The 13,437-nt window shown below is 42.0% G+C and overlaps 1 protein-coding gene across 3 annotated transcripts in view; it reads left to right on the top strand.

Moving 5' to 3' along the window:
• Nucleotides 1-13,437, top strand: part of DOC2B (double C2 domain beta) — a 590,856-nt gene that overhangs the window by 195,332 nt on the left and 382,087 nt on the right. Inside the window, exons 3-4 of one of the 3 annotated variants that reach the window (XM_083173977.1) lie at nucleotides 1,571-1,645; nucleotides 10,355-10,378. The exons of 1 other annotated variant lie outside the window; for it this stretch is intronic. In XM_083173977.1, the coding sequence (XP_083030103.1) occupies nucleotides 1,571-1,645; nucleotides 10,355-10,378 (99 nt within the window). The remainder of the gene's footprint in view (nucleotides 1-1,570; nucleotides 1,646-10,354; nucleotides 10,379-13,437) is intronic. One more of the 3 variants, XM_083173978.1, reaches the window with a different exon arrangement.

Here is a 13,437-nt window from a genome sequence, read left to right as displayed (position 1 = left end):
CAAGTGGTACAATTTTTTTTTAATGCAGGGTAAATACTATCTGCTTTTGCATGTTGCCCAAAAGTATTACAAAGCTTTATTTTTACTCTGCAATAAAGATTTGTGTTTGAATATGTCACTATAAGTCTCTGCATGTTTTGCATCTGCCCCACCAGAAGTGGAGAATGATTTTCCCATGTGCAAAGTTACTTGCTTTTTTTGTTTGTTGCTTTGCTCCCAACCAGGGACGGACTGGGCTGCTGAATCGGCCCTGGCATTTGTGCATGCGTGATGAGCGACTTGTCAGGAATAGCCTTGCATCACATCATACTTGCCCACACGACCCTCTCCATGCGGGAGAAAATGCTCTGTTCCTGGACTTCCCTTGTAATGTAGGATTGCCATCACCTGTGGTGAGCTGGTTAATTGATAAGGAAGGTGTTTCACCGCAGGTGATGGCAATCATACATTACCAGGGAAGACCAGGAACAGAGAATGTTCTCCCTCATGGAGAGGGTCAGGTAGGGAAGTATGATGTGATGCCCCTTCTCTTCTGGACCATATCGGCGCACAGAAGAGCCGCCGGACTCACCGCGAGTCGATTGGGAGGGTCTGCTTCCACCTTGGAGTGACAAATCACCCCAAGTTGCCATCGGCCCTGCTGGCATTTGCCAGAAGTGCCAGATGACTAGTTAGGCCGTGCTCCCAACTCAGAATCACTGTACTGTAAGTTCCTTGTGCTACCAAAAGGTTTCATAAAATACAGCTTTAATAAGTGTAAAAATAAAAAGTTACCATAGCTATATCAGGTTCCGTTATAAACAAATTTAAAAGCATTTTTCAACTTTAATAATAATTTGTTTAATTGAATTTTAAAGAAAATTATGTTTACAGGTCTAAAATTGATACATGTACTGAGATCTGAAAATAATTTACAGCTAGTTGGAAAGTAGCTGGATGCAACGTTTATCTCTGTTTTTAAGTAGACCTTATTGATTTATGAATAACATTTTGGAAGAAAGTTGGAAGTTGTGTTTTTTTAATGTTTGTGTATACAGTATAGACTTAATTTCATTCTGACTATTGGCTACAATAGGCAAACTGTTTATAAAAAATAAAATAAAGGTGTTTCCAAATTGGACTTTTTGGAGGCACAAGTTCACCAAATCTGTTTCTTAATTTCACTATAACTTTATTAGGAGATGCACTAACCATCGAATGGTTTTCCTCCTGTTCTCAGCTAATGAGTAACTCTACACTTATTTGGTACTGCAGTGGTGGTGATGAGATATCAATGGTCCTCCCTCCCAACAGACGGGCAACGCCTGTGTTTTTCGGGACACTCCTAGAAAAAGCTGGAGTGCCACCCCCAAATGCCTGGCACCTGTCACCCAACTTGCGAATGACCATCAATGGCTTCTATGGTTGGAGCCAGGCTTTCATCACCACTACCGCACATGTGCCGGGTATCGGCTTGCGCAGAGCTCGCAGGTCCAAAACATGCCCTATACAGTATGTTAGATGTGACTCTATTTCACTTTTGAATTGCTGATTTTGTGACTAATGTATTTTTGTGGACATATTTTTTCAGACAACACTTAACTTGGTTCATTGGGTGCCATCTAGTGGCTGCCAGCACCCAAAACACTTCAATTTCCCCATAGAGGTAATGAGCAGCGTTATTATATAGCATGTTAATATAAACTCTATTATAATATGATTGTTATTATGCACTATTTATTAATGATTGGGTTTTAGACCAAATAATTATAATTTCGTATTGCTGTTATACGTGGCAGTAAGAAATTAAGTATTACCCGCAAGACTGCACTGGCTTCACTGTGACTGACAGTGACTTCCCATTGGAAGTTCCACAGTACTTCCCAGTCATCCGCAGTAAAGGATGTCCCATTGGAAGGTGTTCCTTCCCTCCGGGACTGACAATCCAGGCTATGATAAGCATAAAGCTGGCTTCCTGTAGGAAGCTAATCTCTGCTTTTTGTTCACTCCTAGCCAGCTGCTATGGGCTGCAGCCGGTGCAGTCCATAGGAGCCAGGCTTTCATCACCACTACCGCACAGTTGCCGGGCATGGCCTTTGTCAATTACAGTGTACAGGTGCCGGGACCCAACAGCGTGGCACGGACAATATGTACAAAAGGACAAAAGGTAGTAGCTGCCACCGGATATCTCCAATGGTTGCTATAGTCCCCCGTATATATGTTCTGAGGATATCTATGAATTTGTTTAAAGAACTAAGAATAAGTTATTTCTTTCTAACACTTTTAGTTCCTTCTCTCTTTAAAAAATAATGAGTCTAATTAAATGTGCAGAACATTCCTGTCAAATGCTATACCATTGCTTTAACAAAATTTGTATTTTGTGCACCAAGTGTATGTTTGTTAATTATACGTAGTCCCCTAAGAACAAATCAGCCATCTAAATAACATACTTTTCAAATGTAGTTTAATGGAATGACAGTTACGCTTTTTAATTACTAATTTCTGAAGAGCAATAAATTAGGTATTTATATCTTTAGTCAAACTTAATTGCCAAGACCACAGAAAAATATTGGAATTATTTTCTTATCTGTCATTATCAATTTTACATATATTTTTGTTCTTCACCCAAACATTATTTTGGGTGAAGTGATTAAAAAACCACCGATGCTGTGGGGAGCTCCAGACATCTCTACAGGCTGAAAGGTGCAATTCCACCCCAAATGTAGACACCACTAGGCCTAATTCAGACCTGATGGAAAAGCAGTTTTTTCTTTAGCAAATGGACAAAACCATGTTGCATTGCGGGTGAGGTAAATGTAAAATGTGCAAAGAGTTAGATTTAGGTGAGTAATACCCCTTTCAGAACGCACTCCCAACCCTGGTTATTGCCAGGTCATTACGTCACCGACCCAGGTCGTGGTGTGGTGTGAAAGGACCACCCCGAAGCGAGCAACCCGGGAGTTCAACCCTGTTCATGATCAGGCGTTGAATATGGCTCTTACCCGGATTGAGGTGCAGTGTGAACGAGTAACCTGGGTTGAGGAACCCAGGTCCCGTTCACAGTATGGAGGTGGTAGCGCTGTCAGCTCCAAGCGCTGCCTACTCCTCGCCCCTGATGCCGCGCTGCTGCTCAGCCCCTTCCCTGTGCAACCCAACCTGGAAATAAGCCGGGTCTGATGCTGAGCTTTCAGACCAAAAATGTGACATGGCATATGCAGTCTGAAAGCGGTATTATTTTATTATTTTGTTTCTTTGCAGGGTAAATACTGGCTGCTTTATTCTTAAACTACAATTAAGATTGCAGTTTGAACACACCCCACCCAAATCTAACTCTCTCTGCACATGTTACATTTGACTCCCCTGTAGTGCAATGATTGTGGCCAATTGCAATCAGATTTGTGATCAGGTCTGAATTAGGCCCTGTGTTTTTTTTTTTTGCTGTTTGAATTCTGGTTTTATTGAATAGTAAATCAAATTTACAGACATTTGGACAAAAGTGGTAACAGTTAATGGATAAGAACCAAAAGCACAATAAAGCATGAGGGTACATCAGACTATTCAATTTTTAGAGGGGTGAGGAAAGAGGGGGAGAAATAACTTGGGTAACGGGGGGTGTAGGGTGGTATTTTAGTGAAGTGAGTGTCTGTTAGTCTATATGCAGTTGTTAGGACATGTCTGTGCTGCCTATAGCAAACTACCATATTTTGGGGGTATTAGGTGAGCTAGGAGGAGAAAAGAAGGGTCTCTTTAAATTCCAGCCAGGTAGTTTGGAATTTAACATGTTTTTCTGTGACGAAAGTTATGATATCATCCATATCCATGAAGTGGTCTATTTACTTGAACCAGTCCTTAATCGAGGGCATGGTCGGTGAGTTCCACAAGGTCGGTATACTGTAATTGCCTTGGTATCATTATTTAAATGTCGGAGTAGAGAGTATTTGTACGTGTTGATAGGTGCATTTGTCATTCAGAAGGCAGAAACCTGGGTCTTTGGGGGCGCTCCCCTCAATATGTGTTCAGAAATTTTAAATACTTCTGACCAGAAATTGGAGATCAATGGGCACTGCCACCATATATGTAAAAAAGTTCCTGGGGCAGAGTTACATTTCCAACACTGGTTAGAGAGGCTGGGGTACATTTTGTGTAGGAGTGTGGGGATTCTATACCATCTGGATAAGATCTTGTATAGATTTTCTAATGTTGACAGGCTAAGGGAGCTTGCGTGGGTGTTCCAATAAATCGCTTCCCAGTCAATATGATGATTCGTACTGTCGGCGTGTTTACAGCAGATTTAGGACCTATCCTAACCTAACTGCAACCTAACCATAACACTAACCACAGCCTAAGCCTATCACTAACTCCATCCTAACACTAACTCCAGCCTAACCCTAACACTAACTGCAGCCTAACACTAACTCCAACCTAACCCTAACACTAACTGCAGCCTAACCATAGCACTAACTGCAGCATAACCCTTAATGTCAACCGTAACTGAAACCTTAATACTAATGATAAAAAGAACTTTCAGCATTGTGCCTGTTGACATTGTGAAGTTTTACATTATGACAATGACGACAATATGTTAAGATTAGACTATCAACATTTTGTCATTCAGACTATGCATTGCCTAATTTTAGCACTAGTAAAATGCATATAAAGGCAAATGTTTAATTGGTATTTAAAATACCAATATAAAAAAATGCAAGCAAAATGTCAGCTGGGATATAAAGGGTTATTCAGACACAATCGCTGGACTGCAAATTCACAGCCCGGCCGATTATCTATTGACTACCCATGTCTATAGATCATAGTGTGCATGAGCTAGGCCTTCCATTGATAAAATTCAGCATCTTTTTTCATCACAAACCTTACGCAGGCATATTGACAGGAAGGTGGCTTTTGGGGGTGGTAATCTGCCATTTTCTGGGTGTGTCAGGGAAAATACAGGCGTGCCCAGGCATTTCTAGGGAGGGAGGGAGGGAGACGTCAACTCTGGCCCTGATCAGCCTGTTTCTATTGCACCAGCTGAGGAGGGCCTGGGTTTAGCACAAACTGCACACATTGGAAAAACAATGAAATGGTGAATAACCTCCACAGTCCTAACAGCAGTAATAGATGCAATCCTCAGAGACACTTCTCATGATCTCACCGGATGAGCCAAAACTGTGACAGTGGGGCAGCCATCTGATTTCTTGCTATGCTGCCTGCAAAGCACAGCTTATTACCAGGGCTGGCCTCAATTAGTCTGGTTATCCAAACTCATTACCCACCTGCCAGCAACCATGGATGGGGCAGGGAGAAAATTGATTGAAAGAAAACAAGTAAAACACATAAAAAAATGTAATCTTCTCTGATAATGAGAAGGTATACATGTCTTCTAAGACATGCTCTTTTTTAAATTAGTCTTAAATTATCTGGTTTAGAATCTCAGTCTTTATATTTACACCGTTGTATGGTTTCTGACAGCCAAGCAGAAGGCGGGTAAGTAATTATTGCTAGTGACGTGCGGTGAGGTCAGTGACTGGTGAGGCACTTACTGCCAAGAAGCCATGCCGTACACAGAAGTTTACAATGGTCAGTATGGCCACAGCCCGGCAGCCATCCTGTCCAGTGGTGACATCCGGCTGCAACCCGGCGGCCGGATCGTTTCGCATGAATGGACACAATCCTGTCCATTGTTAACTACTGTGTACAGCACGGCTTTTGGCCGTGCGGTGTTTCGCCGCCCGGTGTCAGCCGGAGCATGTGAATCCGCCCTTTGGGAGCTCTTCTCTGCTCCATCCCTGCTGGCTCTTAAAAACCTCTATGAGGGGGCGGAGTCAAGACATGCCACACTCTGATTGGCTCGTGGTGGCCATCTTTAAATTTTAAAAAATTGCACGGCAGGGTAGTCCCCCGTGTCTATGTCTGACTAGCACCAATAGCTGTTTCTTATATAAAAAGTAATTAGTGTTACCCAGTGCTATTTTTCAGCAGGAACCAGCAGGAACTTCCTGAACCTCTAATTAAATATGACATCAACAGGAACTGAAAATCTACTTTCCATAAGATAAGTTGTATTTTAAAGTCACCTGTGAGTGTCTTTGTTTCTAAATACAATATATAGATCTATCTCTCTCTCCCTCTCTCTATTATATGTATATTTTTTTATTTAATTGATCTGCCCCCAGACCGGGAGTTCCTGGACCTATTTTTCCAGAAAAATAGTACTGGTGTTACCTTTGCACTACAAATCCCAGAAACTGACTAATGATGCTGGGACTTGTACTGCAATGATAACTAAGTACTATCTATATATCAGTGGGCGCAGCAGCCAACATTGTACTCCCTGCCTTGGCTCTTCCCCACATCACATGCAGGGAAGCAAACTGAAAACTCCCCCCTGCATCTGACCCATCAGGGACCATGGGCAGCCGGAGGTGGGAGTTAGGTAGCGGGAGTTCGGCGCCAGGCTGGTGTCAGGTGGTGAGGTGTGTCAGTCACACAGTGCCGGCACCGCCCGCAGGAGGAGGAGATGGAGGACACGTGATATCATACAGGAGTCAGTGACACTCACACACTGTCTGTGTCTGTCCCGCCTCCTCCCAGTGAGCACCGCGGCGGAGTGACTGACACAGCCACAATTCAATCCTGCAGCCGCCTCCCCCTCCCGGCTTCATCCTTACGGTATGTCTCAGAGTGCATTGCATCTAAAGTGTCAGTCAATGGGCAATATTCAATGAGAATACTCGGCATGTGCAGCTAATCCTGTTTAGGATTCACTGCACAGTTGCCGTGCATATATAATGATATATATCAATATCTAATGAGCGGTTCTCGGCCCCCTGCTGGCTGTTATGTGTAAATATTTTTTTTTTTTATTAAATATATATTTATGTGCTGTAAGCACTTGAATAAAAATAGCATGCCCCTTCACATAATAAAATTCCTGATATAGATATATATATATATATATATATATATATATATATATATATATATATATATATATATATAATTGTGGGTACAGAAGGAGGACACTCGCCAGACTGGAGTTAAAAATGATTCCTTTTATTTCATTTCATTTTATTTACGCTGCCATCACATGTGGTCAACGTTTCGACCCGAATTAGGGCCTTTTTCAAGACGTGTAAGACAGCCATGTCAGACAATACATCCAGTAATAAAAGACACCATGGAGTGTCCAGAACGCTGCACCACGAGCTGTTAGCGCATATCACGATGCTGATATGCGCTAACAGCTCGTGGTGCAGCGTTCTGGACACTCCATGGTGTCTTTTATTACTGGATGTATTGTCTGACATGGCTGTCTTACACGTCTTGAAAAAGGCCCTAATTCGGGTCGAAACGTTGACCATATGTGATGGCAGCGTAAATAAAATGAAATGAAATAAAAGGAATCATTTTTAACTCCAGTCTGGCGAGTGTCCTCCTTCTGTACCCACAATTATATCAAATACTTCCTCCATGGAAGCTTATTTTTGAGTGTGCACCCCAGCATTTATGTACTTTAATAGTGAGTGTCGTCCCATCTCCTGGATATATAGATATAGATATAGATATAGATATAGAGAGAGAGAGAGAGAGAGAGAGAGAGAGAGAGAGAGAAATAAATGGAAACACTCTCCAAATTATCAATGAAAACACATGCTGCTGTATTTAATTCAGTTGCATCATATTACAATACCTTCCTTCACTCAAAATTTCTGTTCTCTGGTGACCTTCTTCAGGAGCCACAGCATCTGATAGCCTCACTTACAGCAACTCTAATGCCGCTCTCCTAGGATTCTGTTTAGGCATGGGCTCTAAACTCTCCCAAGCTGTGCCCCAGTGTTGCAGTATTCCTCAGTACCTGCACCACCGCTACATCAAACCGCCCAGTTTCAAGTTCCCAGTATCTTCCACTGGCCCATTGCTGCTACAGCTGGGAACACTAGATACCCGAGTTCTATACATTTTTTAAATTGGGTGGTACATAGAGGCCCTAAAAAATTGGGGGGTACTGCATAATATGTACTGGCAGCCAAAGTGACAGAGGGCCTGATTCAAACCTGTTCGCTAGGCTGTGAATACTCCCAGCTTAGTGAACAGGTAAGGGCTGCCAACCACCCTGCTGAACATGGCTGATGAATGGAATCAAATGTAAGTTGGCTCTTCAACACATGCAGGGATCTTTGGGGGAGGGGACTCATACAGTATATTGGTTATACCTAACGGTACATTAGATTAAAGGTGCCCATACACAGTACAGTAAATGTATGCAATTTGGACTAGATCGCATTGCATACGTTTTGCAATGCAAAGAGATGCAGTCTAGTACAATAAGTATGCGCAGCACATACTTTTTGAGCTGTGTGATGGGATGTGCATGAGAGCGCGCTTCTCATCGCACCTGGAAATTGTACCGTGTATGGGAACCTTTAGAAACCCTTTTATTATCAAATAAATGGCTATTGTTTATTCGATACAGCAATTTTTTTTTACATTTTTAGGGCATTTCCAATGTCCTTTGGACCTTATTCAAGTAGCGTCGCACCCCACACGTTCGCAAGAGGGACCGATGTTGGGCGTATGCGCATGCGTTCCCTTGTAAATCTGCTCGTGACGTGAGTGCCCTGGTTGGGCAACTGACATCACCGGATGTCAGCTGCCGCCCACTTCCTGCCGAATGTCCATGCATATCTTAGGTTACCTGAGAGTAACCTTAGTTGTTAGTTGTGCCTGGGCCTTCCACATCATTCAAAGGTCGGCAACCATCGAATGATGTGGGTGTTCCCCCACAGCCTGCGAATGGATGTCTATGTTAAACATCCATTTGCAGTCCGTGCGAGCATATGCGGCCTGCAGGGAGGGGCATACCGGCATTCAGCGGGCGGCGTCTAGTGGTCTCGCAAGGCTGCAAATTTGCAGCCTTGCGAATCAACCAGAATAACCCCCTTTAAGTAAATAATACTTTTCCTGTTTATTATTATTGTACAGCAGGCCAAGCAGGAGGATCCGTATAGATTTATTTTCGTGGGAAGCCTGAAGCTGCTGCAATAGTTTCAGTGTTCACTGGGCATAAATGATGTTCTCTGCAGTATGTCATTTGAGTTCCAGAGGGCAGATATTTATTACCTGTATTGTGTATTACTGTTTCATACTTGTTATTGTTCACGTACCCACCTGTGAATTGTTTTGATATTGTAACATATGCATCATTTAATTAAATTGACATTAAAATAGTTTGTTTATTAGATACTTACTGTTTGTAAATGTTTATTGAATGCATAAATGACACTACAAAAGAAAATTAAATGGTAACAAATTTCCACAAACTTTAACAGACTTTAGATTTATGCCCCAAAAATAAGCATTTAATGTAATGTCCTTTATATTATGCATAAGATACAGTACATTGTAAGAGCAATGTTGCATTAGCAGGGTCTGATTCTGAGTTATATGCAAGAGCATTTGCAGATATTGTAAATCTCACAGATTTCAGCTGGTGCCAGATGACGGGCCAGCAGTTGGGATCCTGTCAGCCAGTACACCGACATGAGAATCCAGACTGTTTAAATGCATGATGGTCAAAATCCTGACTGACAGGGTCATTCGCGCCCGTGGCGAGTGTAGCAAGCCCGCAAGGGGCTTCTTTGCGTTCGTCCCCCGGTTAGCGTACCAGCGGTTGGAATTCCGATATTGGTGTATTGACCTTTGGAAACCTGACTGTCGGGTTGCCATACCACACCCAATTTCAGCATATTTACCAAAGATAGAGCTTTTGTGAACAGAATTAGGCCTGCATACTGGGAGGAGGGGGCAAATCTGGGGGACAACATAAAAAAGAGAGAAAACAATTATGCCCGGTGCTGCTTCATGCAAAAGGGTACTGCTGTATATCAAGCTCTGCAGCTGACCCAGGCCCCTCCAACAAGCTGGGCCTAGGTAATCAGTACCCCACCCTCCCATTGGAACCTTAGGCCAAATCAGAGACTGCACATGCACCATCATAGGAGTGTCATAGACGCATAAGCCAGAGTGTGGACAGAGATGGTGTAAGTCCAGAAACTCATGGCGATGGCTGCAGCTGTGGATAGGCTACAACAACCACTCACATGGTTTATAGTATCCAATAGCGTATTCTCAGATTGTTATAAGGAAGTAAGTAGGCTGCCAAAGCCATACAGAAAATTAGCCGTGGAGGCATCCAACTCAGAATCAGGCCCTACAGTATGTGTATTATATGTTATTCTGTGGTATAGCGCATTGTTTGGTGATCATATCTTCACAAATCATTTCATGCTTTCTCTCTTCATTTTTCCTTGTCTTGTTTGTCTCCTCTCATCCACTCGCTTACATTTCACCCTTACAATCTGCTCTTTGATGATTGAAGATGCCCAAAGTTTACAACAGAAAGGTAAGGGTCATGATTTTTTCCCATAAGGTAAACACAAAAAGTTATAATAACTGCATATAATAAACGATGAGACATCTAGGCCTCAGTGTGTGAAGCAGAAATCTGTCCCCCAATACACTTTCACAGGGCCCCCTACAGTGGTGGCGTGTTGGGGTACATGACGTTAGTGGACTTGTGGCTAATATTATAAGAACTTACATTATGTCAACACTTGTTGTTTGCATCTTCAGCAACAGATTTTTAATAGAGGGTGGTGGTGGGAGCTTGACACGGTTTGCTTCACTAGCAGCTGCTGTAAATGGGCAGTAAACCCCTAGAAAGCTAAACAAGAAACAATTATCGATAGCAGCGCTTGATCGTAGTATTAATAAGACTATAATCGAATTGGACTGATTTTATAGGTAAGAAACAATTTATTAAACATAGGTGTAACCAATGTTAAAAGAATGTATGCGCGTTATATATCATAATGAATAAAAAATATCTATGAATGTGGAAAATTTCACAGATTACATTAGTTTAGGTGCCCCACTTCCTCCATTTGCCGTTTTATGATGCCCCACTTCCGGGAGAGAGAAAACAGCTCAAAGAAATTAGGCTGTACTCATAACTTCTGGTCACGTGACCGGGACTCCATCAATACCTGCTCGGCGGAAGTAGTTGCACCACACTTCCGCCTCCAAATGGAGGACCAGCCAATGGATGTGGAGGCTGAATGCCACACTACCGGACAAGATGCGGGTGTTAGAATCCACACTTCCCATGACGCGGCGGAAGCAAAATTCTGCGTTACCGGCCCTTTAATAAATCAACCTATGAACATGCGCCTTATTCATGGCACATGTGACCACTACCCACCAATGAATGTTTGTCTCAAATATAAACAAAATAAGAAAAGTTTTTCAAATCTCCCCAATGTAGAATTTTCATTTATTGTAGCAATGTATATAATCTGCATAATAGATTCTACCTCCTTTTCTCATAAGATGATAGTTTTTACTACAATTTGACCGATTATTGTATACCATGTGACCCTGCATCATGTGACCAATTATCATTTCCTCATTTAGTATATAAATCCCTCTGGGGACAACATGACAATATCCTTTTATAAAGCCGTTTGACATGGTGAAACACGTCAGTTGTCCCTTCATCACTGCCAAATCCTGTTTTTTTACAAACTTCCATCTTCAAGTTTTTGGACTGATCCAAACCAGCCCCAGATGCTCTGCTCTCCATCTACCCCAGCACAGGAGTCTTGTTCATCAAGCCCAAACACCACTGGTGGACTGAACCCCTTCTGTACTAACAAAAACACCTACCCAGGAGGCAAACTTTGCGGGACTGTGCAACATCCATGGTGGACGGTAACTAACTACCATCTCTATTTTTATGGATAATTACATAGGGCCTAATAGAAATGGACAGTAACCATCTTAATTCCAGGAATTGTACAAATTGTTTTATTATTAGTCTAGTGCACTAGCATATTTTTTTTAACCATTTTTTATATTTGTCCAATAGAAATTTTCCACATTCATATATATTTTTTTATTCATCATTATGATATATAATTTGCATTAATTCTTTTAACATTGGACACACCTATGTCTCATAAATTGTTTTTTACCTGTAAAATCACTCCAATTGGATTATAGACTTATTAATACTACGATCAAGCGCTGCTATCCATTTTTGTTTGAGATTTTTAATAAAGACTTGAATAAAAGTTTATTTTTAAATAGGTACTTGTTTCCTAGCACGGTGCCCAGATTTTCTACGTACGCTAATGTAGTGAAATCGCATCGCATTGGCCATTTTAGTGCCGTGCGATGCGATGCGATTTTTTAATGTAATTTATTCACTGCTCTACAACAATATGATTGTATGACATTCCAAGAGGTTTTAGGCACTCCCCCCCCCACTATCCGCGCCACCCCGAAGCATGGTGGAACGTGCCCTCCGACATTTTCATACCCCCACTATCCACGTCGGCGAGCCACCGAGCCCGTAGCGTGGCGAGCGGACGTGGATTACTTTACATGTACTACGCATCCCCTAGCGGGGCTCGCTATACTCGCCACACTATATAAAATCAACTCCCCACCGGCGTGGATAGTGGGGGTATGAAAACGTTGGAGGACGCGTTCTGCCGCCCCTCACGGGGCTCGCTGCGCTCGCCACGCTTCGGGCTGACGTGGATAGTGGGGGTTGCCTAAAACCTCTTGGTATGTCATACAATTATATTGTTGTAGAGCAGTGAATAAATGACATTAAAAAATTGCAGCGCATCGCACGGCACTAAACTGGCCCATGTGATGCGATGCGATTTCACTACGCAGAATAGCCCACTAAGATATTAGCTTATTGGGCGCCGTGCTAGGAAACAAGTACCTTTAAATATAGATATTTTTAAATACAATATAAGAGTGCGCCACATAAAGGAGTGCACCAAAAAGGGATTTTGTTGGACCATTTCATGCTGGGTTTATGTACACAAGTGGCCGAATATAGATGGTGTTTGCAAACAAATCCCACTGCTGCATATTTTCATAGACCTGCTATGTACGTGTTTGCCGTCATGTCAGGATTTTTATGCACGTCCAATTCAGGCTCAGCAAACACACATCATAAATATCACGGTCAAACAAGCCTGTTAGTTGAATGTGCCATGTCTTCCCTTGCAAACCAGGAACCTCTGGATGCACCATCAACTAACAGTCTTCTTTGCCCCTGGTATGCCAGTTTCTAACGTTTACATATTATTCATATGTATCATTTTATATGTATTATATTCTTGTATAGTCTATTTACATTTTTATAAGAAAAAGCTACATATAATTATCTTACCTGATATAATATGCTGCAGCGTGTTTGGTGTGATGTTCACCATAATGTCACGCTGCTAACTACTAATACATCAGTGTCAAGCAGAACATTTATTATTTACATTTTTTGGTAATTGCTACTTTCTATTTATTGTAACATTTCTATGTATTGTAACATTGTAATAACGAGTGAGATCGGCAGAAAAAAGGGGAGTGACAATATGTATATGC

The sequence above is a fragment of the Crinia signifera genome, chromosome 2, assembly GCF_055691185.1.
Source record: "Crinia signifera chromosome 2, ASM5569118v1, whole genome shotgun sequence".
In the NCBI taxonomy this organism is placed as follows: Eukaryota; Metazoa; Chordata; class Amphibia; order Anura; family Myobatrachidae; genus Crinia; species Crinia signifera.
Note: the sequence above shows the minus strand (reverse complement) of the source record. Positions and strands in the feature narration are given on the sequence as shown.